This window comes from Panthera leo, chromosome A2 (genome assembly GCF_018350215.1).
Source record: "Panthera leo isolate Ple1 chromosome A2, P.leo_Ple1_pat1.1, whole genome shotgun sequence".
Taxonomy (NCBI): Eukaryota; Metazoa; Chordata; class Mammalia; order Carnivora; family Felidae; genus Panthera; species Panthera leo.
In genome coordinates, this window is record NC_056680.1 from 72,618,884 (window position 1) to 72,645,341 (window position 26,458).

The 26,458-nt window shown below is 39.2% G+C and overlaps 1 protein-coding gene across 6 annotated transcripts in view; it reads right to left on the reverse strand.

Annotated features, from left to right (window-relative positions):
* SUGCT (succinyl-CoA:glutarate-CoA transferase) overlaps positions 1–26,458 on the reverse strand; it is a 747,074-nt gene that overhangs the window by 415,837 nt on the left and 304,779 nt on the right. For all 6 annotated transcript variants that reach the window (XM_042914509.1, XM_042914495.1, XM_042914503.1 and 3 more), the window contains 2 exons: positions 10,867–10,938; positions 2,979–3,076 (listed from right to left, as the gene is read on the reverse strand). In XM_042914509.1, coding sequence (XP_042770443.1) covers positions 2,979–3,076; positions 10,867–10,938 — 170 coding nt within the window. The remainder of the gene's footprint in view (positions 1–2,978; positions 3,077–10,866; positions 10,939–26,458) is intronic.

Sequence of the window (26,458 nt, forward strand, 5' to 3'; positions counted from 1 at the left end):
CTCCTTCAGGACTCTGCTCAAATGTCCCTTAAGCAGAGAAGCTCTCTGTGACCAGCTTAAATGAAATAGCCTCACAACCAACTTTTGGCACTCCTCATTTTCCTTCCCTGCAATATTTTTCACCAATGTTCTTTGTTTCGTTTATTCTCTATCCCTAGTGATCAATAAATATTTATTGAGTAAATAAGCAAAGACAGGGTAACGTTCCGTGCACCACTTTAGGGGAGGCAATATGACATATGGAAAAGATACAGCCTTTTGAATTCTAAACTAACTATTCACTATGTTTCTAACCTTGAGACTAACCTCCCTACACTTCAGAGTATTCATCTGTAAAGTGGGAATAATAACGCTTTCCTGATAATTAAAGGCATCTACTCAGTGCTGCTTTCTCCCCTTCCCTTCTCCCTGCCTCCTTTCTGTGGTTGGGAGCTAGCGTGTCTGTGATTCACAGGTTCTGCTGTGGAATGAAAAGAACAGCGTGTCAAGCACACCTCTGACAGAACCATTCCCAACAAGTTAATGCCGATTCTGTTTGTGTTTGATAACTGGTAGGCTGGATACGAAGCACGGAAGGACACCTGCTTTTCTGCAAGTGTTGTCATCTGACTGGGACCCCAAAGAGGGACGTTTGAGGATGGTTTCATGAAGCTGTGGAACTGACCTTGGAAGCACGACTATGTTTCAGAATCGTAGTGAGTCTGGGAAGCGTTCCAGACAGAGAACAAAAGACCCCACCGAATGGGAGTGTGGCCACAGCAGGGCCTTTATGTTGAGAAAAGGTGGAAAGAAAAAACCATGTCAGACTGTGGAAGACCATGATGTCAGACTAAAAAGACCAGCTTTCATCCTATAATAGAGAGCCACTAAACATTTTTAAATTTTCATAGAGAACATAGAATCAGCTAATGAAAATGATACACTTTTAAACTTTCACAGAGACCCCCTGAAAGCCAGGCACTGAACAGTACCGGTGAATCCAGTGACATTTGTTCAGAAAAACAAACGACAAGGTCATAAATGGGAATGAATCATATCCTAATCTTCCCCGCTCATCACCGTTCGATCCATCACGCAGAAGAGACTTGAGCTGGCAGAGACTGAAGACTGCTTACCACAAGAGAGCACCAAAAAACATCAACACACTCACACAACAGAGCCTCCAAACAGTGCAGGCTCTCTGTGGTCTGTGCTTTAACAGCAGGACCTGTGATAATGTGACCTCCCCTATCGAATTTCCTCTCTGAAGACAACCCCCCAGTCTCTTCCTTGTGATTGGATTCCTTAACTCCTTGTTAAGCCCTGAATAAAGACATAAGAACCTTATGGGTTTCCACAATGAGGAAACTTCCGCTTCTGCGTGCGTAAGAGTAGAAAGAAGAAGGCGACAAATTATGTAATTCACAATGAAGAGAGAAAATAGAAATTAATCTATTACAGATGCTACTAAAAGTCTTTCTACAGCAGAATTCTGTCACAGAATTGAGCAAGGAAGAAAAATCTTAAGACATGGGAAACCAGTAATGTAACTTTGTGGCCCTTGATGTTATAAAAGGGGCCAGCAGCTGAGTACGAAGATGACACTTTTATCTGCCTCAGTTTTGTATTTTTCTTGGGTCCACTTCTCACAGCATGGATACGATCTATTTAGACTCTCAAAGAGCTTTTGATAAGGTTCTCACAAATGCCTATTATTGAAAGTGGGTAACCGTGGTGTGAAAGGAAAAAGTCCTATCAATGAATTAAATGAGAGGCAAAGAGCAGAAATAAATGGCCAATTCTCATGTGAAGAAAGGTTAATGACTGAGGGCTCTCAGGCTCTGTGGTAGAATCAGACTGATATTTAACGAACGACAGGGATAGGGGAGCCCGATTCTGGCTCCTGCATTCTCTGCACATCAGTCCCACACAGAGCCCCCCGCTGATCGACCGGCATGGGGCACAAGGCGAAACAGGCATTGCGAAGTGTCTGCGATCCAGGAAAGGGAAAATAGGTAATGAATTGTTGCTGATTCACACAGAGATCCCCAAATACCAAGGGGACAGAAATAAAAATTACAGTAGCAGAATCTTATTGTCTAAGAACTTTGGTACATACTACACAGAAAAATAAGGGCCCTTTCAAAAGACAAGATATGATATTTGAACAAAAGTACTTAATTCATGGGCATGATGACAGCAAATGTTCCGTATTGAAGAACCGCTTCTGTGGGCATTTAGACCCACAAGAACCCTGATGCCTATTCTGTAGATGGAGTTTAGACATAAACAAAAGCGAAACTGGTAGGAAATATGCAGGATTGGTACCCTTTTCTGAGGGATACCTGAAAGACTGATACGGGTTTTAATGAAAGCAAAACCTGACATGAATGTTATAATTTGGAAATCAAATGCTCTAATTGACTAGCATTAATCCTTTATGACCCATAACTCAATCTGGCATTTTCCAAACGTCATCATGATAAACTGCACAGGAGAACAGAAAAGCCAACAAACTTTTGACTTCACTGTTCTTTGCCTCAGTTTCCTTATCTGTAAAATAGGAATAGAATTTACCTCACAGAATGATTGTAAGGGTTAAAAGGGGTCAGATATGTAGACTGTTTAAATAGTAAAAGGTAAAAAAAAAATGTTAAATCATTATTACTAGTAGTATTGTTGTTATTAGAATTCATAATAGACTAATCCCAAACACTCACATGCTACAGAAGAGCAACCTAATTCAAGTCATTTGACTTTCTTATTTATATCATTGTTATGACTCAGTACTTAATAAGACATGTAAAATGTTTTCAAATAAAGAAAAAACATGGCTTTGAAATATCTTTCCACTAACCAGCTTTGTGAAATGTTAAAGAAATACAAGTTAATTTAAATAAGGCAAAAAAGAACACCAAAAAACAAACAAACAAAAAAAAACCCAGGTAAATGCTAATGACATTAATTCTTAAGTGTACACACAGTAAATCCAAGCTTACCGTGCAGATAGTATTTTGATAAGCTCTTTTCTATTCTGTACCCGAAGGTGGTTAGTTTTATACTTGGAGTCATCAATCAGTTCAGGCAAATTCAAGATCTAAAAGGGAAAAATAATGTTTTTTAACATTTATTTATTTACTTACTTTTGAAAGAGCGGGGGGGGGGGGGGGGGTGGAGGGACAGAGAGAGAAAGAGAAGGAGAGAGAGAATCCCAAGCAGTGTCTGTGCTGCCAGCACAGAGCCTGACTCAGGGTTTGAACTCATGAACCCTGAGATCATGACCTGAGAGGAAATCAAGAGTCTGATGCTTAAGCAACTGAGCCACCCAGGCGCCCCCAGGAAAAATAATCTTAATGTATAATTCACGATTTTGGGGGTACTTGCCTGTGAGTGCAAGTGTTCAGCAACTACCACACCCTTCCCAACACCATCCTTTGCTGACCTTTATGCTTCCAGACAAAAGCATATAGAACAGCAAAGGAATATAGAGGGAAGGATCGTGCAATCAAGATGGGTAATGTTGAGGGGCCCGGGTGGCTCAGTCAGTTGAGCGCCTGACTTGGCTCAGGTTATATTCTCACGGTCAGTGAGTTCAAACCCCATGTCGGACTGTGCTGACAGCTCAGAGCCTGGATCCTGCTATGGATTCTGTGTCTCCCTCTCTCTCTGCCCCTCCCCCACTCACTCTCTGTCTCTCTGTCTCTCAAAAATGAATAAACGGTACAAAAAAATTTTTTAATATGGGTAATGTTGTGACTGAGTTTGTCATTTATGAGAAGTTTTTGCTACATTTGTGTAGGTACCTACAAACAGGAGCATAGAAAGAGTTATCAGATCCCCATCATAAGCTTGTCTGGAGAGAGTAAGTAGAGAGATACAAAACTGGATAAAACGGACCTAATTCTGAGAACCAATATCATAAGTACTTGTCTGCACTTTCACAAAGCCCACGATCAACATATATCTTGTAGGTACATTCACTTATTTGTTCCACATGTAAATAAAATAATATTATCTGTCCCAGAAGTCCAATCCAGGATGTTGTACAAGGTGCTAAAATAGAGGAAAAGCATATACATTTGCCCCAAATGCTCACCATTAAAATAATGTCAAATTAAAAGATATTCTTCCTATAGAAGTGTCACTATTTTTCTTTAATATGTCTCCCTGAAGGAATAACAAATAGAAATGCTTTTATACACTTCCTCTTTTGCTCCTCCTCAATAAAGGGAAATCTATCTTGCAAGTCCCTTCGGACATCTTGCAATTTTAACAAGACCGTAATGAAAGTACCAAGTGGATTTGGAATGGAAAAGAAGTTTTATAAAGAATGTGTGGAGGCAGTGTTTGGCAGTTGTGTTGGAAAGTCAGAAGGAGCATTTATGGGTTCCGGGCAGGCCATGTGGCCCACAGAAAGCTTCACTACCTCTAGTAATGTATTTGCTTTAAATATAAACATTTAATGGTTTCATTTGTTTCCCACAGTTTAAATAAAATCAATCCATTAATCATCTCACAAAGGACAGAGAAGTGAAGAAGGTTCCCTGGAGTAAAGAGAGCATCTCCACGGTGTCATTTCTCTTTTGCATGGTTCACTTATTCATTTCCTTTAGGAATAATAAAGACAGCGTTACTCTCCCAGAGTTTAAAAAGCGACACCACATAGAGCATCCTTTTTCAAACCCTCCCTGTCACCACACCTGATCCCAGAATGGCCTCCAGCCTTGTCCAGGAATGGAAACCCCTTCCCTCCCCAAGAATGAATAAGTCATTTCAAGAAAAAGCAAGTGCCTTCACCAAATCACAGGTTAAATCTGTAAATCTAGCCTCACCCAGAAATAGTATAAGCTACATTAAAAAAATAAAATAAAAAACACTCAGTGGTGCGCCTAGGTGGCTCAGTCAGTTGAGCATCTGACTTTGGCTCAAGTCACGGTCTCAAAGTTTGTGGGTTAGAGCCCCACATTGGACTCTGTACTGACAGCTCAGAGCCTGGAGCCTGCTTCGGATTCTGTGTCTCCCTCTCTCTTTGTCCCTCCCCCCTCATGCTCTGTCTCTCTCTGTCTCTCAAAAACTGAATAAATGTTAAAAAAAAAAAAAAAACCATTCAGTGATTTTACTCAATGGGAACCAGGATATCCTCATTTGTCCTTCTCTAAACTTGACATATTAGACCTCTTTTCTATTTGAAAGTTGATACGAAACAGTGGGTCACAATAATTATCGTTCTGTGTTCAGCCACGCTGCCATTCAAAATGTTCCTAGAGAGACCGCTTCGTTCCGGGTGCTGTGATCACAACCATTCCTTACGTGCTCGAAGCAGTGTTGCCTGGGACGGAATGAAGCCATGTCAGTGAAAGTGCCTGACATCTTGAGCACTAAATCCATGGGAAGCATTCCAACGAGGTGCATTTTCCCCCAAAAGAAATAATGAAGTATGGGTTTGTTCAAAAGAGAAGGATGGGAAAGAGGAAGGCGGGGAGACAGGGAGGGAGAATGTCTTTAATTAACCTTCATTTTCTGAGAATATTTCTACTGGATATAGAGTTCAGGGTGGACACCTCTGTGCCACTTCTCTCTGGGCTCCCAGGTTCTTATGAAAAATCTGCAGTCAATTGAGTCCGTGTCCCCCCACAGGTAATATATCATTTTTCTTCGGGTACTTTCAAAACATCTGCCTTGGTCTTTCCTTTTCAGCGGGTAGTCTTGGGTGTGTTTGTGCATGGATTTATTGGGGTTGATCCTATTTGGATCCTATTGGGGTTCGCTGAAATTATTAAATCTGTAGGTTTTTGTCTTTTGCCAAATTTGGGAAGTTTTCAGCAATTACATCTTCAAATATTTTTTCAGCATAGACTTTTGGGGAGGAGACTCCCTTTTTTTCTTTCTCTGTGGTTCAGACTGAATGATTTCTACTTATCTATCTTCAAGTTCCATGACTAGTTTCCTCTGTCATCCCCATTGTGTTATTGGGCTCACCCAGTGAGGAGATGCTTTTTTTTTTTATTTGGTGGCTGTATTTTTCCATCCTAGAATTTCTAGTTGGTTCTTCTTCATATCTTCTATTTCTTTGCGGGACATTTCTATTTTTCCATTTATTTCCACAAAGTCTGTGATGCCTATCGGAACATTTTTATAATAGCTGTTTTAAAGCCTTTGTAAATTAATTCCAACATCTGTGTCATCTTGGCATTGGCATTTATTGACTGTCTTTTCTCATGCAAGCTCTGGCTCTGCATATGCTGAGTAATTTTGGATTGTATCCTGGACGTTTTAAATATTATATTATGAGTCTCTGGGTCTTGTTTAAATCCTACAGAAAAATCTTGTTGTTATTGTGTTTAGCAAGCAGTTGACCTGGTGAGGTCCAGGCTGTGAGTCCCACAACCCACCTTTGGTGTGCTTTGGTTCTAGAGGTAGTGGAGTTCTGAGCGCTTGCAGTGCTATTCGAATCTGTCCCACATGTGCCCTACTTAATGGTTATGCTGCCACCTGGGCAGTCATCTGTTCCTTAACTCAGTCCTCAACTCCTCTGGGGTGCTGGTTAGCACCAGATCAGTGTATGTGCAACTCAGAGGTGAGTGAGGGGTTCACCAACAACTTCAAGGATTGCTTTCCACAGCTCCTGCCTCTCTGCAGTCTCTTTCCAGCTCCCTGGTAGAACTACCCCCTTAGGTAGCCTACTCCCCAGCAGACTTGCAGGGTGGAGGCCAAGCAGTGGGGGGAGAGAAAAAGGCAACAGGAATTCACCCCTCTTTCTGGGGGATCACTGCTCAGAGATAAAGAGGAAAGTTCTCCTTCCTCAGAGTTTTAGTTCCTGTTCATCTGCTGATACCATTACAGGGGTTGTTTGTGGGGTGGCGCATGAGAAAATGGAGAGGGAGAAAAGACGGAGGATTTCCACACTCTCTCTGCTATTAGAGCTCTCTTTTGTGGTCCTCACTCTAAGAACAAAGGGCATCTCGTAGGGCTCAGCTCTGTTTCCTAGTGCCTACTTCCATGTTTCAGGCTCCACTGTATAAGGAAGTCATTGCAGAGAAACTTACTGCTGCCTTAGAGATACTTTAAATTCTGGTGTTCTTCCCCAATTCTCCTCCTACTACTTACTTCTCAGAGCCCTCTTACACCCTCTCATAGATGCTCCCTGCATTCTATCCAGGTTTTATCGCTGCATTCAATGGAAGAGATAGGGAGAAGTGTGCTTACTTTATCTTAACCAGAACCAGATTCTCCAAACCCAATTTTTTAAGATTTATTTATTTTGAGAGACAGAGAGAGAGAGAGAGAGAAAGAGAGAGAGAGAGAGAGAGAGAGAGACAGCAAGTGGGGGGGGGGAGGGACAGAGACAGAGAGAATCCCAAGCAGGCTTCATGCTGTCCATACAGAGCCCTACAGGAGGCTCAATCTCACAGAGATCATGACCTGAGCTGAAACCAATAGTTGGTTGCTTAACTGACTGAGTCACCCAGATGCCCCCCCACAAATGTAATTTTTATTGAGACCATTTATTAAGTGCATACTGTGAGTCAGGACTAGACAGACTATTTTACTTATCCAATCTAACTCTTGCAAAATCCCAAAAGTTATATATTAGCATAGTCATGTATTATAATATTCATTTTGTCATGAGAACACAGATGCTTAACAAAGATTAAGCATCTTGCCAGAGGTCACCTGACTATCTCCAAGACTCACAGTATGCCTTAGAACTATGCTATAACGTCCTCAAACCACCTGCTCCAAAATCAGCTACAACGCTTACTGAAATTGAAGTTTCCCATACCCCACCTCAGACACACTAAGTCAAAATCTTTGGGTATGAAGCTCAAGGAGATTTCCTATGCATGCTAGAGTTGAGAACCAATGCATATTGCCTCCAATAAAAGAAACTTTCAGTCTAAATGACTTTTGAAAGGATGTCAATGTACTTCAAATAGGAATACCCATTAGTGTTGGCATCAATCAGCTTAAAATAGCTTACATATGCTCATGTTGCCTACTCTTCTGTATCACGTTAAGAGACATAAAATGGGATTTGTTCTAAGCCAAGGTTTGGTTTATATGCAGGAAGATTTTCTGAACCCCAAGCCTTGAACCCAATTGCTCTTGTTCTCACCCTAATTCCTGACAATAAGAGCTCCTTAATAGGACCCCCTGCCCCAGAAGTATTAGTCAACCAGTAGATCTATTTCAATTTTGGAAAGAGATTAGGCCCAAGTAAATTCTACTCATTCATCACAGACAATACTGCTGTATTTCTCCCTAGGAGGTAGAGCCTCCCTATCTTTTTTTTTTTTTTTTTTTTTGGATGTTTGTTTATTTTTTGAGAGAGAGAGTGAGAGAGAGAGACAGAGCATGAGTGAGGAAGGGGCAGAGAGAGAGGGAGACACAGAAGCCATAGCAGACTCTAGGCTCTGAGCTGTCAGCACAGAGCCTAATGTGGGGGGCTCAAATTCACTGACTGCAAGATCATGACTTGAGCTGAAGTCTGACATTCAAACAACTGAGCTACCCAGGCACCCGAGCCACCCTATCTTTTATGATAGGCCTTAACTGGCAAAAGAACAATTGATGGGCATCATGTGAAAACCTGGGAACTTCATCTTCCGTAAGGTCAATTTGAATCACAAGCCCCTTAGCAACAGATAAATCTGAACCAAAAATACTTATAAGAAACCCACTATACATGGCATAAGGGAACAGAGCATTTTTCTCAGGTTAAAAGGTTTTATAGGGCAAGTTCACATGTAAGGATATAATTATGAAGGTTAAAAAAAATCAATCAGTTTGCAATGTTCGCTCAAGATGCCTAGTAAGTGATGTAAATAGCATTAAAATCCTGGACACATAAAAATTTTCTTCTGAGTGTTTCAAAGAATTTGATAGACATTGTCTTACGGGCTCATAATAGGGATTATCATTCCTAACTCACATATGGAAAAACAAGGTCAAGTGTACCACTCTCAAAGGCCCTCTGATGGTCTCCTTTTAAACAAACGTATCCTAACACACCATCACAGTAAGTCATATTTTAGTACTCAGACTTATGGCAAATATTCTGCTTTGAAATAAAAATCTTTTCCAAAAAAAATGTTCTTATGGATATTTATGAGGAAGTTCAAAAGTTTCAAACTGATCAGCAGTAATGAATCAAAAATAAAAAGAGCTCAGTACAGTTATTTTCAACAGTGAAGAATATGTCAACCAGTAATTTCTACCCCCCCCCACCCCGCCCCCCTTTCTGGAGAGAGAAAACTCCAAAACATATGGCCCAGGAAGAAAATCTGTACTCATTTATAGCAATGAACTGGCTTTTACATCTCTGTGGCTAGAGTACGCAAATGACTTCACAGGCAACGGCTTCCGTATGTTTCATATTTTTAACGTTGACCGTTCATAATAAAGATTCTTTGATCCTGGATCAAATGTTTGAATCGATTTTCTCTACACTTACTCAGAGTCACCGTTATGAAAGCTCCCTCTTCCCCACCTCAGATGTTCCAGCCCTCCCTGCCATAGGAACCAGCTCCATTTGTCACCTTCTCCCTGGTACTTCCCACCCCTTTGCTGTGGTTTTGAGCTGCGCTCCCTACCCTCTCCTGCAAAAGAGGCACCACAATAAAGAATTTTTGTGCATAACAGGTTAACTGCAATACAGAAGGTTCTAGCAGGCTAACTGCAATAAAGAAGGCTCCTCTAAGGAATATTTGGGCATCTTTAATAACGCCGGAAGTTCACAGTGGTACGTATGAGGAGTGCAAAAAAATTAAAACGTCCTCAACAGGTGAGGCCTTTCCCCTACAGGAAAGAAAAATTAAAACAAAAACTTAAATACATATTTTTAAAGCTAGATCATACTTCTGGGACTAGAACTGGAAAAAGTGAACGGGAACCTAAAGACTTAAATAAAAGCAAATCTAAAAAACCCTAAAATCTAGGTAAGTAGTAAAGACATCAAATAAAAAAAGTGTCTAAGCGATGCCAAAAATGTAAAATCTTCAATATAAAATTATCTCAAACTATTCCAAGGCCTTTTTTTAAACCCAATGAGTAGCAACATCTTTAATACAACCTTAATTGCTAACACTTTAAAACATGAATTTTGCAGAAAGGTATTCTGCAAAATTAAAAGCTAATGTGAAAAGTTGTTTTTAGTTTTCTAGTGGTTAATACAATAAATTTGGTATTATACTGTATTTGGGCCTAATTAGATCTCATGTTATTACAAAAAAAAAAGAAAAAGAAAGAAAAAGAAAAAAGAAAGGAAAGAGAAAAGAAAAATATCCTGGCAATAAAATTCCCTTTAAAATGCATTTTTTGGGGGGCACCTGGGTGGCTCAGTCGGTTAAGCATCTGACATCGGTTCAGGTCATGATCTCATGGTTTGGTTTATGGATTCAAGCCCCACATGGGGCTCTGTGCTGACAGCTCAGAGCCTAGAGCCTGCTTCAGATTCCGTGTCTCTCTCTCTCTCTCTCTCTCTCTCTCTCTCTCTCTCTGACCCTCCCCCTCACATTCTGTGTCTCTTTCTCTCAAAAATAAATAAACATTTAAAAAAAAAATTAGTGCATTTTTTTCTTTCCTTTTTTTTTTCATTGGACTGGTAGTCAGGTCCTGTTTGAGGATAAGTTAGGTTCCTATGTACTATGATTCATTTCAAAATACAGCCAGATAACCTGAAAAAAACATATAGTCAGAATGCTAATTCAGACCATGTCCCGAGCACTTGTACGTATCAAAATGGCACATTGTTAGGTGTGAAGGCAAGGGGTCTGGAGTTGGCTGTAGACTTAACAACATTGTTCTAGGCAAAACTGAACTTTCCTGGCTGTATACAAAACGAGTTGTTGCACGGGTCATCCGCCCACCCCAGTGATTCAAGATTACCTTGCACACAGTAGCAAACTGTTGGTTATTTCCTGCTCCAACTACAAGATATCCATCCTTGGTTTTAAAAGCCTAAAAGAAATCAATAAATACATAAGTACACACATACATACATACAAATACATAGATACATGAATATATAACTTTATATATTGAAAATACCATAAAAGTTAGCTTTAATTTCTAAAACTTCTATATCGAAAGCATGTTCTAAAGTACATTACTAATTAAATAAATATTAATTAGTAGATTTTGTTCTTATATTTGCATAGTTGGTTTCTTTTGTTTTGTTTTGTTTTTCTTAATTTGGGATTTTCAAAGCACTTCCTGGCTCTTCCATTAACTGTTGTAACACGGCTTGGAAAAATAAAGAAAATACTAAATTAAACTAAAACAGTTTTATTATAATGCATAACATGAAATTCTGTATTCATTATAGTATGGATTAATGTTGGGCTTTTCCAAAGTTTTATATTTTGTTTGTTTCCATTTTTCCTTGGAGGGAAAAGGGCAAGAGGATACAATGTTTTCTACAAACTGAAAGAAAAATAAATGAATGAGAGGGAGGGAGGGAGGGAGGGAGGGAGGAAGGAAGGAAGGAAGGAAGGAAGGAAGGGAGGGAGGAAGGAAACAGGGAGGGAGGAGAGAGGAAGGGAGGGTGGAAGGGAGGATGCATACACTGATACATTTTATCTTTGAAGATCTCATATGTAAACTTTTGGACAATTTACTTTTCATTAAGTGAAAATTGACACATGTGGATCTCTGAATCTCATGTGGCTTTTTTGTACTTGAAAATGTTTGTTGCTTCTAGGAGACACATTCATTTGAGCAGCAACAAGAATATAAGAAATTGATACACTCACCTCCCAGAGCATCTGGAGAACTCCCTTCTCCACATTTGATCACAGTGATGGTTGGAGGAACCAAATTTTACCCACAGAAGGCCTCATTCCCACTTTCTTAAATGAGTTCCTTTAGTTTCCTTCTTTTCTATGTAAACATTACTCTGTATTTTCACCTACTCTTTCTTTACTTACTCCTACCTCTGAGAAAGATGACTTCAATCTTCCTTGCCAGGGCTTGCTCCTATACTAAAAACCCTCGTCCCACCCTCACTCATATCCTTCAGAACCTTGCTCAATCATCCTTAATCTCTTCATTCCGACTAGATCCTTTTCTTTCTGCCTAGATATAGGCTCATGTCTACACTAAAAATATTAACAGCAACAAAACAAAATTTCTATCAATCCTGTTATCCTTCTCAGGCTATCTTGAAATTTTCTTCCTTCCCTCCATCTCTGAATGATATAAAATTCCACCCGCCTACACTTCTTCACCAACGCCACATGCCAATGCCCTTTGTCATCAGGATTTTTATCCGATCTTTACACTGAACTATTCTTTCTTGACCCCTCTGTATTATTTGGTACTGTTAACCATCCCTTCCTCCAGGAACCTGTCTTATCACTAGGCTCCATCTGGGTTCATCTCCAATCTCTCTGACCTGTATTCCGCATTCCCCTTTCTCAGAATTATCTTCTTCTTAGCCTTCAGGATCTGTATGTGGTCTTTCACTTCACTTGCTTCCTATAATAGCCATTAGCCGCATGTGGCTATTAAATTTAAATAAACTAAAATTAAATTAGCCAGTCACAAAAGTCCACATATTTTGATAGCATTTATATGATACGTCCAAAATAGGGAAATCCATAGAGACAGAAAGATTGGCAACCACCCAGGGCTGAGAAGATGGGGAGAATTTGGGGGTGTGACCACTACCACTAATGAGTTCTGGGTTTCCTGATGGGGTGATGAAAATGTTCCAAGATTGTTGTAATGTACACTTTACATGAGTGAATGATGATATATCAATTATATCTCAGTAGAGATGTTATTCAGAAAAATGTAAGTAAAAGTTCAGTTCCACAGACCCACTAGCCACAATGTCAAACATTCAAAAGCCATGCCTGTCATATCAGCGTAGATAAAGAGCATTTCCAGCATCATTGAAAGTCCCATTGTCTGATGCTGGGAAACTGAAGCTGGAAGATGGTATGTTTTCTTTTTATTCTTCCTACTAGACCTAACATGATATCTGAAGAATGTTAGGCAATTAATAAATTGTCGTAAAATGTAATGAATCTCTCAGATAACTGCTTCCATATAATAGACTCATGGCTAAAATGAATCTCAGGCAAAACATTATTAATGGGGTTTATTCTATTTACATTTTGCTTGATTTGGTAATGAATGCTACTAAAAAGATTTCACATGAACTATTTTAAAAGTTTATCTTCCCTGTTCACAGGGCAAAAGCAAAGTTTGTGTTATAAACAATGCATTGGTGTTTCTCAAACTATAGAAAGGGAATTTGCAATGGAGGTATGAGTGAGGAGCAAAGGATTTTGAACAGAGATGCCCCAATAAACCATTGATAACTATGAAGGTACACAGATTGTCGGCTTGTTTTTTTGTTTGTTTTCCAGAGAAAAACTGAGTTGGGAAGCGAATAAGTAATATGAAGTAACAATGTATGCTACCAAGTATAATGTGAAAAAAGATTTTCAAAATTTTAGGGGTGCCTGGGTAGCTCAGTTGGTTAAGTATCCGACTCTTGATTTTGGCTCAGATCATGATCTCACAGTTCGTGAGTTTGAGCCCCACATCAGGCTCCACACTGAGAGTGCAGAGCCTGCTTGGGATTCTCTCTCTCCCTGCCCCTCCCCTGCTCAGCCTCTCTCTTTTCTGTCTCTCTCTCAAAGTAAATAAATAAATAAATTTTAAAATTTTAGATTAGTGACAAAAAACTCAGCAAGTTTACATTTTTGGAGATCCTCATTCCCTTTTAATTAATGAAGAAGTGTTTCTTCCTTAAGCCTTAGCTATGCCATGAAATATGTCTTTATCAATATAAAACTTTCAAAACTTTAAGCAGAGATAACCAGTTAATGATCACAGGAAAATGAAGACTGCATAGTGGCTGAGCCACTAAACACAATTAAAGATCATCAAATAGATTTATAAGGGTAAAGGTAAGATTGAGTTCTTTAAATACTTATTTGTTCCCTGTTACTGTTCCTACAGTGTTTATTTAATACATATATTTTAAGTAAAAACTTAAAAACAAAGTATTGGCTGAAGAGTAAATAATTATGTCTCAGAGTCGCATGTTGAAATCCTAACCCCAATATGATGGTATTAGGAGTATGAAAATTAATAGAGGGAAACGTCACTAAAGTGGAGTCAGGAGATTAAAAGGAAAAGCTGTATCACTTGTAATTGACAAGCGTCAATTACAAGAATAGCTGTCCATTACAGACCCCAACACAAGAGTCATCAACAGGAAAGAAAGGCCTCACAGGGACTGACCCTTGAACAATGGCAACCCACACACACATAATCCACGTGTAACTCTCTCTCAAAAATAAATAAAAGGTAGGGATTCAATAAATATCATTATTATTAAATAATTGCATCCTACCTAAAAGAAACTTTCTTATGTATTCTAAACCCTTATATTCTGACTCTTGGGCCCTCATCTACTCTGCAACAGACTCCTCTCTCTCTCTTTATTCCCTTGGTTGCCTCATTCTCCAGACTGAGCAAAGTAAGTGATAACAAGCCATACGCACAAACTGCCAGCAGGCTTTCCACACCAGGGAGAACTCACATCAAAAGCATCGAATTGGGCTAAAAACACTCATGGCTAGGGTGTTTCTCTCATAAGGAATTTAGGCCTCAGGAGGCAAGAAACCATTGCTTCTGCATGAAATGATGGGGGAGAGGGCAGCAGGGGTCTATAGTTTTAAAAGGACAAGGCCAAACTCCAGTATTTACAGCAGCACTATCGACAAGAGTCAAAGTACTGAAGAGCCCAAATGTCCATCAACAAGTGAATGGATAAAGAAGATATATATATACACAATGGAGTATTACACGGTAATCGGAAAGAATGAAATCTTGCCATTTGCAGCTACGTGGATGGAACTAGAGGGTATTATGCTAAGCAAAATTAGTCAGTCACAGAAAGACAAATATCATATGGTTTCACTCCTATGTAGAATTTAATATGCAAAAGATCTGAACACAAGGGAAGGGAAGCAAAAATACTATAAAAACAGAGAGAGAGACAAAACATAAGAGACTCTTAAATACAGAGAACAAACAGAGGGTTGCTGGAGGGGTTGTGGGGGGGGATGGGCTAAATGGGTAAGGGGCATTAAGGCAGACACTTGTTGGGATGAGCACTGGGTGTTATACATAGGGAATGAATCACTGGACTCCTGAAATCATTTTTGCACTATATGCCAACTAACTTGGATATAAATTAAAAAATACATACATACATGCATACATACATAAAATTACAAAAAAAGAGAAACAAAAAAACAAAAACAAAACAAACAAACAGAAAAAGGACAAAGCCAAAACCAAGCCATTCCTCTTAGAAGACCAGATTTTATTAAGCTTATTACCATGGGTTGTGCTTTCTCTAGGGTAAGTTTCACCATTGGGGAGACCACACAGAAACTGCACAGTTTTCTTCACATTCCAGTTCACAATGAACCTTCTCTCCTGGGTGAAGAGGTGTTTCTCAGACTGAGAAAATATTGATGGGCCAAGTGATTGGACGTGCCAAAGAAACTGTACCACTTACGAGCAAATTGGGAGACATGTAAAGACAAGAAGGTATGGGGAGTCAGAGTTTCATTGCTCTGGTTAGAACAGTGTCACAGGTTAAATAGGACCACACCTGAGAGACCCAGGGGTGGCGATAGAAGATATAGGAATAGAGAATACTGAGCAGACATGAAGTCAGAGATATAAGAAGGTAAATCTGGAAGTGTCTACTGCTTCCGAAATGCTCTGCTTTCCCTGCTTCCAGGCCAGCTAACCCGGATTGATGATCTCTTAATTATTGATCTGGCTACAGATAAAATCACAGAAGGACCCTTCGAAGTTCTGCACCAACTCAATATATTTCATGGTCAAATGGAAAAAGGAAAAAAAAATAAAACTGAAACTTCCTGTGTCACTCTCTTAAGCTACCATATTGATGCATCAGTATTTCCTCTCGTCTAAATAAAGTACATACAAGTGGTGCTGTGTCTACTTCAAAAACAAGCCCTCAAACTCTTGGGTCTCCCAGGACTACCTAATTTTTAACAAGATTTTCTTCCACAAAAGGTAACTATTGCTAAATGACTTCATCATACACTGGAAAAAGACATTCCATGAAGTTCAACTCACTGCCATGAGAATGTTTTCTGGAATGTCAAGCAGTTACCGACTTTGGGTCTGTGCTAGTACATCATGACAAATATAGAGCACTATTTCCTACCACAAACAGTTCAGTTCACCTTATGGTGCTGAAGCTGGTTGAGCCAGATGGCAGTGAGGCATAAACCACTTAGAGCTCAAGAACAGTGTCATCTATGGGATGAAACCATGCAACAAGTGGTAAACGAACCCAGGAGTCCCTAATCTCGCCTACTACCAATTTGCCTTCGTCTGTACATTTTTCATCATGAAAAAAAAAAGCCATTTTGAAGACCGATTTCTAAATACAAATCTTTGCCTTGAAATTTAGAATAGCCTTTACAGAGGTATTACATGCTTATTTCCTTCCACCCCAGATCAAGGCCAGGATTTGCTGATTCCACAGGAAATTTGAATGTTCAAAAATATACTGGAGGTTCTTCAAATCAATTAAGTCTCATTTCAAATTGAACATATGTATGATCTTCAATCACTCAGTTTCTGATACTATGCAAGTGCAAAGAAGAAAATGGGAAATGTCAAATTTTTTTTAATATTCTTCCCACACTGTCAATGGATTTTTTTTTAATAAAAGAAGTCCTTTGTCATGAAAGCCTCCTGTCAAAAATGGAGTCATCGTGCATCCTGGACACAATGTAAAATGGCACATGGGGTTCCTTTCCTTGGGAAGTATGGGCCAGAAACTGGTTTTGATGATGATCCTGAATTGATTTCATTATAAAGAATAATAAGCCAGATTATTTGAAATAGGCAAGCAAAAGCAACAACCAAAAATTCCTGGATAAGTCCATATTGATTTTTCAGGAGCACTTCAAGGTGTTAAGCATTTTCAAACTTCTCTTTATCTCAAACATGTTACAACAATCACAGTCCCAACGAGTTATGTTCCATCCATGAAAATACCATTTCTGAAAATGAGCCTACATTTATTTCAGACTAGTTTAAGGCATTCATTCATAGACCAGAACTTTATTCAAGATGCCACCATAGTTCACTTTCAAGCCAAAAATCAAGCTATAAAAGGATATTAATTATAATTACAACGAGAATATTCTAATGTGGATTATAGAGTGGATTGCCAATAAGGTTTTCCAAACATATTTTAATTCCATCATGTCTCAAGATTCATCAATGACAAAACATAAGCGATTAGGATTAGGAGGAGGGAGGCCCTGACATGAGACCTGCCCACTACACCTGAAGCAAAGCAGTGGGGTACAGGTCCAGTTGACAGCAGAATTTCACCGCAGAGTATGGAAAGTTTAAATAAGCATGGTTCAGGAAAGCAGTTGGCAAGATAAAGTATGGGAGTATAGGTAGAGAATAGGGTGAGAAATTCTGACAGAATAATTCTTGAAGGCAGTTGGCCACTGAGATGTACAGATAGAGCCTATAGGGTCCCGGTTATGGGAAGGAGGCTCAAAGACTTGTGAAAACAAAGCAAAAGTTAGAGGGACAGGAAACAGGAAGTTAACTAGACGAGAAGCTCAGAGAATAGAGACAAAAGCAGAAGCCCAAGACTTTGAACAAAGATATATGAATCAATGACAGTTCCTATAAGCACGGGAGTCTGGCTGGCATATAAGAACTTAGAGCCCATGGTAGTTATACCTAATATCTGGGATTATGTCTGGCATGGCAGGCTTCAATACATTTTGTTAAATGAAAGCCAATGTATTAACATTAAATAACAGCAAACTAGGCAACTCATGAACCATTACTCACTATACAAAAGGCATGGCAGCAAAACTGGGAAGCAAGAAGTAGAAGAGATGAAAAAATGTCAAGGACTCGAAGAGGGTGCTTACTGAGCATGGCAAACACACTAAGAATCAATTCCCACAGCAAACGTCCTTCCTTAGAGATGACTGCCTAAATTTAAAGGTGAAGATTAAGTTTTAGGGGAGATGGAGAATATAATTCCAAAAAGAGTTCCAGATATGTCCTGTAGTTGGAACAATGAGGGACTTAGTCCCCCTAATTAAGTACTCCTCCTTCTTTCCATGGTCAAAATTTAGCCCCTTCACAATGTCCCTTTCCAAAGACCATTTAGTTGTCTGAAAGATCTCTTCCCTTATCTCCCTAATACTCATAGCCAAGGGTTTCTTAACCCATCGTGATGTTTGCAAGTCGCTACCTTGTAGGATGGTGAGGAGAAATCTCCTTAGCATATTGTCATGGGGCAAGGATCCATGCATACTGCCACTACCTCCAACCACCAATCCCACCATTATCACCCTAATCCAGTATCCACTCTGTCTTGAAGCATATAGGATCATCCTTAGTATTCTTCCCAAGAAACATTCCACATAGCTATTACCAAGTCATTGGACATGAACTGGAATTAAAATTTATTTTCCACCCAATATAAAATGAGTTCCTGTACAGAGGCTTGGAATCAAAGTATACAGATTCTCAAAATATCTGTGGGCTTGGTCTAAAGATCACGAGAAGCTACGTGGCTTAACATGGTGGAGAATAAGCACTTTAAGAAGGACCTGCTAACTCACAGGAACAGGTAAAATGTAGCCTTCATGGGATAACCAAGTATCTAAAACAAGTTAACTCAAGAGTCAGAAAAAGCACAGGGGAAAGCTCTGTCTTAAATATCTGTAGACATTTCTAAGGAAAGTGATGGAAAAAGCAGTAGGCTATAAGTAGCTGTTAGGAATTTGATGAGATTGCCATATTCCAGGGTCTGGACTGGTCCCTCAAAGGACCTACTCCTTCACTGGATTATCAGGACCTGAAAGCCTGACGTAGGCCATCTAAAGTGCATGGGAGATTAAGGTAGACACCAGGATGATAATATTGCCACTATACAGTGAGAAAGAACTATATTAGAAGCCAGTATCTTTGAAGACTAAATGCTCCATAAATTTTCTCCCTTGAAAACTAATAATCAGAAGGCAAAATTATCAGAATTGAACGTGGATTAAATACTTCTTGTCTCAAGTCCTCTTGCATCTAGATGCTGAGTCAAGTCTGAATCTGTCGGTGGAAAGGTCAGTAGACCCTTCCACATATGGCTATAAGAAGCAGGGGGAAATGAGCTCAGACTTGTTCAGCAGAAGAAGCCATGCTGAATCACTAGAGATCAGAGATCTCAAAATGTACCTCAACCATTTACATTTCATGAAATACACAAGAAAAAACAAGATGCATTCTGAATACTATTCTGTGCATTCCTGTTTCAATCACTGGTGACCCAAAAGAGTTGGACTCACATGGGCACATATGGCATGACTGAGTCATGAGAGTGTTATACAAGGTTCTTTTAGACCAACTAAGAAGTTGTCCCTTCCAAAGTAACTTAACAGCACAGCATTCTTACAAACAACCTGAAAAGAATTTTCAGTAGTCCTTCTAGTAGGTCAGAAGGTGAAAGAAGCAATAATCCCTTTCTGGTCTTCTACATAAGCACTTAACAGAACATATTTGGTACTTCCGTGCATCCCTGTCAACATTAACAGGTCATTTTAGTTAAAAACTCAAAGGTAGCAGGAGATTCTGTTTTATTTTAGAGTTTATTTATCTATTTTGGATAATTTATATTTTAGTTCCTCTGGATATCATGTTCTACAAATGAAGGTGGAAACTTATTCTGCATACGAATTTTTATACATAATAACAGAATGTGCTGGAAATAACTTACCATTCCCTGTCTCTTCAAACACTACAATTCTTCATCCCAATTGCATTAAATATGTTTAATATCCATTCCATCCCAACCCTCACCCCTTGAAGAAGCAACCTCATTCTTCATGTGACTGATCATTCCTCACCCCTGGTTGACTAGAATAGTGTGGATACCATTCCCAAGCCAGCTAATAGATTCACTGGACAGGAATCAATTACATCAACTTGAGAATTCAAAAGGTCACGTGGAGATGGGGCTGAAATGGCCATATTAGGCTTACGTAAGTAAGTAAGAAAGCCTCAGACAGGCTACAAGTGAGACAAAAGACTAGACTACACAAAGGAAACTGATAAGGACTAAGCAACTGCTCCATGTCTGATAGTACCCTGATTTTCATGAAACCAAACTATACTTTTGTTTCTGCAAAATCTCTATAGCCTTACAATGACCTCCCTCTTATCCACCTCATCTCTATTTATCAGAATTATCTTGGCTGCATTTCTGTTTGTTAGAACCAAAAACGACTTAATCATAGATTTCCTAAATGGTGCTATATGGTGCGAACTGAGGATCAATAGATAACTGGAGTTCTCTAGCAGAGCAGAGTTTTGGGGAGCAGTGAACAAGCTGGGTCAATATCTTATGGACTCAATGTCTATTTGCTTAGCACAGGGCCTGATATAAAGGAGGTCCTTATACTTATTTGAAATCTTTTCCTTTTACTAGAGATTTTAAACAGGTATTTCCCAAACTAGTTCCACAAAACACTGTTACATAAAGTGTTAATAATAGCCTTCTCTCTACTTTTCTCTCTCAGCACCACACACATACAAACTTTTTCATTTCTTCACTCAAATAAGTTTGAGAAACGCAAGTTCAACAGCTTTTTAAACTCTACTTTTCAAAACCCTTAATGTGATAGTGAATTTTACGAATCTCCAAAAGAGGCCTAGAGTCTTTAAAAAGGAGTTCCTCAAATTAGTTTGTTCATGAAACCCTTTTTTCTACGCATACCCATTAATTTCTCCCAGAGGAGTGTTCCACAGAACAATATGAAAAGGGCCAAAAGAGTGTTCCACAGAACAACATGAACCTGTCAGATCTTTAAAGGAGCAAAGACCCTGCTGTCATCCAGAAGAGCCTACAAACTGTTATCTTTCATTTTCTTCAAGGTTAGTTTCACAAATTAACTGATTTAAAGTCTGATTTAACATTATCCCCTAATGGATAAACCATGCTTGAAATTTTATACAAGTCCCTAAATAAAGGCTTTGGCTAAACTCCAAAAAAAAAAAAAAAAATGCTATAAATTATTTTACCTTAATCTATATTTTCCACCCAATAAGTTCAGTTTTTTTTAAATATGATAGCTAATTATTTAGATAGGATAGTTTTTTTTTTTTAATGACCTTGAAATCTTATAAATCTGGTGCTCTGAGGAGAGAAGAACATGTGCAAAGACTAAATAGTTTAAGTTCTTCAGGAACCTCTCTAAATGTTAAAAATTAAAATTCAGGTGACTACACCTATTGCGGTGAGCACTAAGTTATATATAGAATTGTTGAATCATTATCTTTTGTACCTGGAACTAATATAACATTATATGTTAATTATACCTCACTTATAAATAAATAATAATAAAATTTAGTGTTTAATTATTTACACTGCATACAATAAATTACTTTTCTTCTCAGAGCAAAAGGGACTCAGAGGGTCCCTCTCTACTTCCATTTCCCTACCATTTACCCCTTCCCTCCATCCCTGGGATGTGCCCATCCCAGAACGCCAGAAAAACTACTGTCAAACGCCATCTTAATCACAGTATGTTTTCTCAAAGTCCTCACCTTTCTTTATCTCTTTGTCCTCAAACCTCCCATTTTACCATTGGGAGAAACTACACAATCTTACTTCCTTCAGATTCCAACCCCATCCATTCTGGGGGGGTTCTTGAGCTTTCCTCCTCAGGTGACCTCTCTCCCTCCTCCTTACCTTTTGGCACTGTGACCTCACTCACTAGCAGAGATTCAACCATAACTTCTATAGGAATTCTTTTTCGGACACTGACCCACTCCCAAGCTCTTGTACTAAATTAACCAAAGTTGGTAATCAAGTCTAAACCAGGACTGGGACAAGTTGAGAAACTGCATCAAGGGAACATCCTCATAAAGCTGGGACACATAAAGGGCTACTTTACCAGTAAACGTGTAAATGAGAAAGATCCATTCATAAGAAAAGGTGAGAGAAAAAAAGACTCCCCTGAATAATCCTAATCATGGCTTTTCCTTAAAGAGGTTCGAATTTATCTGTAAAGGTGTGGATCACAAAAAACAAAAAATTAACAGAAAGCCAGTCCTTCTTTCTACTGCCTTCAGTTACTATGCAAGAAACAAATACAAATCCTATTTAGAAGGAAACCCTCAACTGAAATTGAGGGAGATTTTCACTGAGATAATCCAGTTGTATTTGAGCCTATAATGCAACATTATACATGGAAATAAGCTACCATGAGCCAGAGTTGGAAGCAACAATAAAAAGCAGAATTCGAATAACAAGATCTTCAAATAACAGTATTTCTAGAAATAAAATATAAAATAAGCATGGCTAATATTTTTAATGGAGTATAGATTCAAACATATGAGGAAAGTAGAAGTTACTCTTTAAAAAGGTACATTTTTGAAAGAACAAGATATCATTTTTTAAAATAAAAATATCATTGGGAGAATGCCTGGGTGGCTCAGTCGGTTAAGCGTCCAACTTCGGCTCAGGTCTTGATCTCACAGTTCGTGAGTTCAAGCCCCACGTCGGACTCTGTGCTGACAGCTCAGAGTCTGGAACCTGCTTCCTATTCTGTGGCTCCCTCTCTCTCTGCATCTCCCTGCTTGTGCTCTGTCTCTGTCTCAAAAGTAAACATTAAAAAATTTTTTAATAAAATAAAATAAAAGTATCACTGAAATTTAAAATTCAAAGCTGAAATAAGAATTGTTGCCTGAAACAGACATTTTGAAAAATAACCTAGATAGAAGCTAGATAGAATTAAGCAGAAAGAAGAGATCAAAACTATAAAAGTGATATTAAGAGACAAGGAGGTTGGGATGCCTGGATGGCTCAGTCAGTTAAGCATCTGACTCTTGATTTTGGCTCAGGTGATGATCTCACAGTTGTGAGACTGAGCTTCGCACTGGGTTTCACACTGGGTGTGGAGCCTGCTTAAGATTCTCTCTCTGTCTCTCTCTCTGTCTCTCTCTCTCTCTCTCTCTCTCTCTCCCCCTCCCTCTCTCTCTCTCTCTGTCTCCTTGTCTCTCTCCCCCAGCTCTTCCCATGCTCTCTTTCTCCTCTAAAAGAGAGAGTGAGAGAGCAGGTTAAAATGAAATTCTCCAATTACAGATGGAAAGACAAAGATAATGGAGGAAACACAGTATATAAAAGATAAATATCCAGAATTAATTAATCCTATAAACTCAATGAATCCCAAGTGGGACAAACAAAAGGAAATGGACAATCAGATATACCACAGTAAAAGTGAAGAATACCAAAGCCAAAGTAGACATGTTAAAATCATCCAAATGGAAAAGACAGGGGCACCTGGGTGGCTCAGTTGGTTAAGCGTCTGACTCTTGATTTCAGCTCAGGTCGTCATCTCATGAGTCATGAGTTCCAGCCCCTGGTCAGGCTCTGTGCTGACAGTGAAGAGCCTGCTTGGGATTTTCTGTCTGTCTCCCTCTTTCTCTGCCCCCCCCCACCACTGCTTGTGATCTCTCTCTCTCTCTCTCTCTCTCTCTCTCTCTCTCTCTCTCTCCCTCTCTCCCTCTCTCTCTCTCTCAAAAATAAATAAACATTTTTTAAAAAGGGCTGAATACCTGTAAAGCATATCATTTACACCAGTAGCAGAAACTTCAATAGCAATTATAGAAGTCAGATGATAAAACTGGGGTATAATAACTGTTAACAAAGAATTTTATACGTAGCTAAAATATTGTTAAAGAATGATCTTGAAATAAAGTTATGTTCAGACTAGCAAAATCTAAGACAGCTTATCACCACCAGATCCTCACTAAGCAATTTCTAAAATATATGCTTTAGGAAGACAGAAATTGAATCTAGAAGAAATGAAATACAAAAAGGAATTGTGAAAAAGGAAAGAAAATACATATGAGTTAACCTAAAGCACTAATATGAAAAAGGAGAAGGTGGGGAGGAGGAAGAAGGGAGGCAGTTAATAGTAGGAGTGGTGGTAGCAGGAATGGAAATGAATCACTAAGATCTCCCTTAAAGATGTGAGATGACATCAGCAAAATGGCAGAATAGGAAGCCGTAGCTGCCCATCCCCCATGTAAACACTGATTCAATAACAATACATAGATCAATTTCCTTTGTGAGAAACTCAGAAAAATGGCCAGAAGTCTGCTGCACCCCAAGTGAGTGTGAAACCAATCACATCAAAGCCAGCAGGAAAATCTGTAGAACTCACTGGCCATATTCCCTCCCTGCCCCAGCTCAGTGAGGCATTGTTGAGCAAAAAATCCCAGCTCCTGGCTTTTCCTTGGGGAGGGAAAGAAAAAAACAAAATGTATGTCCAGTAAGCAGACTTTCTGAAGGGCTACCTGAGGAACTGGTTTTTGTCTTGCCTGAATCTAAGTGCTAACAAGAATGATGTTGGGCCGTGAGCTGCTGAGAATGAAAGTGAGGGTTTGGACTAGCACACACTCTCTCATCATAGTCCTTCCCCCTGGTTCACTGTAGAAAAAGTGAAAGAAAACTCCTAACTCCTGGCTTTTCCTTGGGGAGGGAAAGAGTTGGAGACTGTGTATAATTTTCTAAATTTTCAGGGGGCTGCCCAAGGCACTAGTTTCTGTTTTGCATGTCTCAGAACACTTATAGGACACAGCATACTCTAGATGCCTTAGGATTCCAGATGGAAAAAGATACTTAGGTGGCCTGTTACTATTTCAGAGGAACAACAGTACAACAGATAGAGGCCAACATAGTGAAGTGGCCTCCCACTCAAAGGGTAGGAAAGAGGAGTGGAGTGTGCATCAATATTCTGGCTTCTCAGGGGCTGCTCAAGGGACTGGTTTCTGTCTCTCCAGTCTCGGAGCACTGATTTGACACAACATACACTGGATAGCTGGGGCCAGGAATGGGGGTGATGCGGCAGTGTAGAATGAGGATAAAAGAGAGCTAGGAATTTGTGTCACTTCTAGAGAAACTGCAGTAATGCGCACAGATGCCAGAGGGAGCAAAAGATTATGAGCTCCTGAAAAATAAAACTAGCAAATCCCTCTGACTCTATATAAACCAGTCCAGAGAATATGCACCCACCAAAAAGATTTGAGGAAACCCCAGAATATCTAGCGAGGATAATTGGTAAAGGTCTTTCCCTGAACAGAGACAGCCCATAAAAACTGGAAAGCTAGCTGTTTTTTCAAGTACATGAATCCCAACACCAAGTTAGATATAAGGTACATGAAGAAACAGGGACATATTGGTCCAATCAAAGAAACAAAATTAATCTACAGAAACCAATCCTAAAGAAATGGGTATAATATGAGTTACTTGATAATATACTAAATGACCATCATGAGAATGCTCAATGAGCTCAGGGAAACAATGTATGAACAAAATAGACTAACATCAAAAACATGGAAAATATAAAAAAAAAGAACCAACTTAAAATTTTGGAGCCAAAGGATACGATAACTGAATTGACACACAAAGAATTTGTTGTTCACTTAATTGAACAACAGTCGACTTGATCAGATTGAAGAAAGAATCAGTGAACTCAAAGATAGGTCATTTTAAATTATCTAGTCAGAAGAAGAAAGGAAAAAAGAATGAAGAAAGCATAAGGAACTTATGAGACACAATCCAGTAGACTAATATACATTTATAAATGTCCCAAGAAGGAGAATAGAGAAACAAAGGATCAGAAGGGTTACTAGAGAAAATGATTAAAACTTCCCAAATCGGCGGGGGGGGGGGGGGGGGGGGGGGCGCCTGGATGGCTCAGTCTGTTGGGCGTCCAACTTCAGCTCAGGTTGTGATCCCACAGTTCATGGGTTCAAGCCCTGCATCGAGCTCTGTGCTGATTGCTGAGAGCCTTGAGTCTGCTTCAGATTCTGTGTGTGTCTCTCTCTCTCTTCCCCTCCCCTGCTCACATTCTGTGTGTGTGTCTCTCTCTCAAAAATAAATAAAACATTAAAAAGAATTAAAAAAGAAACTTCACAGTTCTGGGGAAAGAAATGGATATCCAGATTCAAGAAGCCCCACCTTCCCCCCAAAAATCCAACTAGAGTAAACCTAAAGAAGTCCACACCAAAATACATTATAATTAAAATGTCAAAAGTCAAAAACAAAAAGAGAATGTTGAAAGCAGGAATAAAAAAAAAAAAAGCAATTCATCACACACAAACAGGCTCCCATAAGACAATGAGCAGATTTCTTAGCAGAATCTTACAGACCACAAGAGATGGGATGATATATTCAAAATGCTGAAATAAAAGAACTGACTACCAAGACTAGGATTCCCAGCAAAACTGTCCTTCAAAATAAAAGACAAATAAAGAGTTTCCCAGATAAACAAAAGCTAAGAAAATTCATCACCACCAGATTTGTGTTATAAGAAAGGCAGGAGAGGGAGATTCATGTTCTTGCCAAAAACCCCACCCCAGG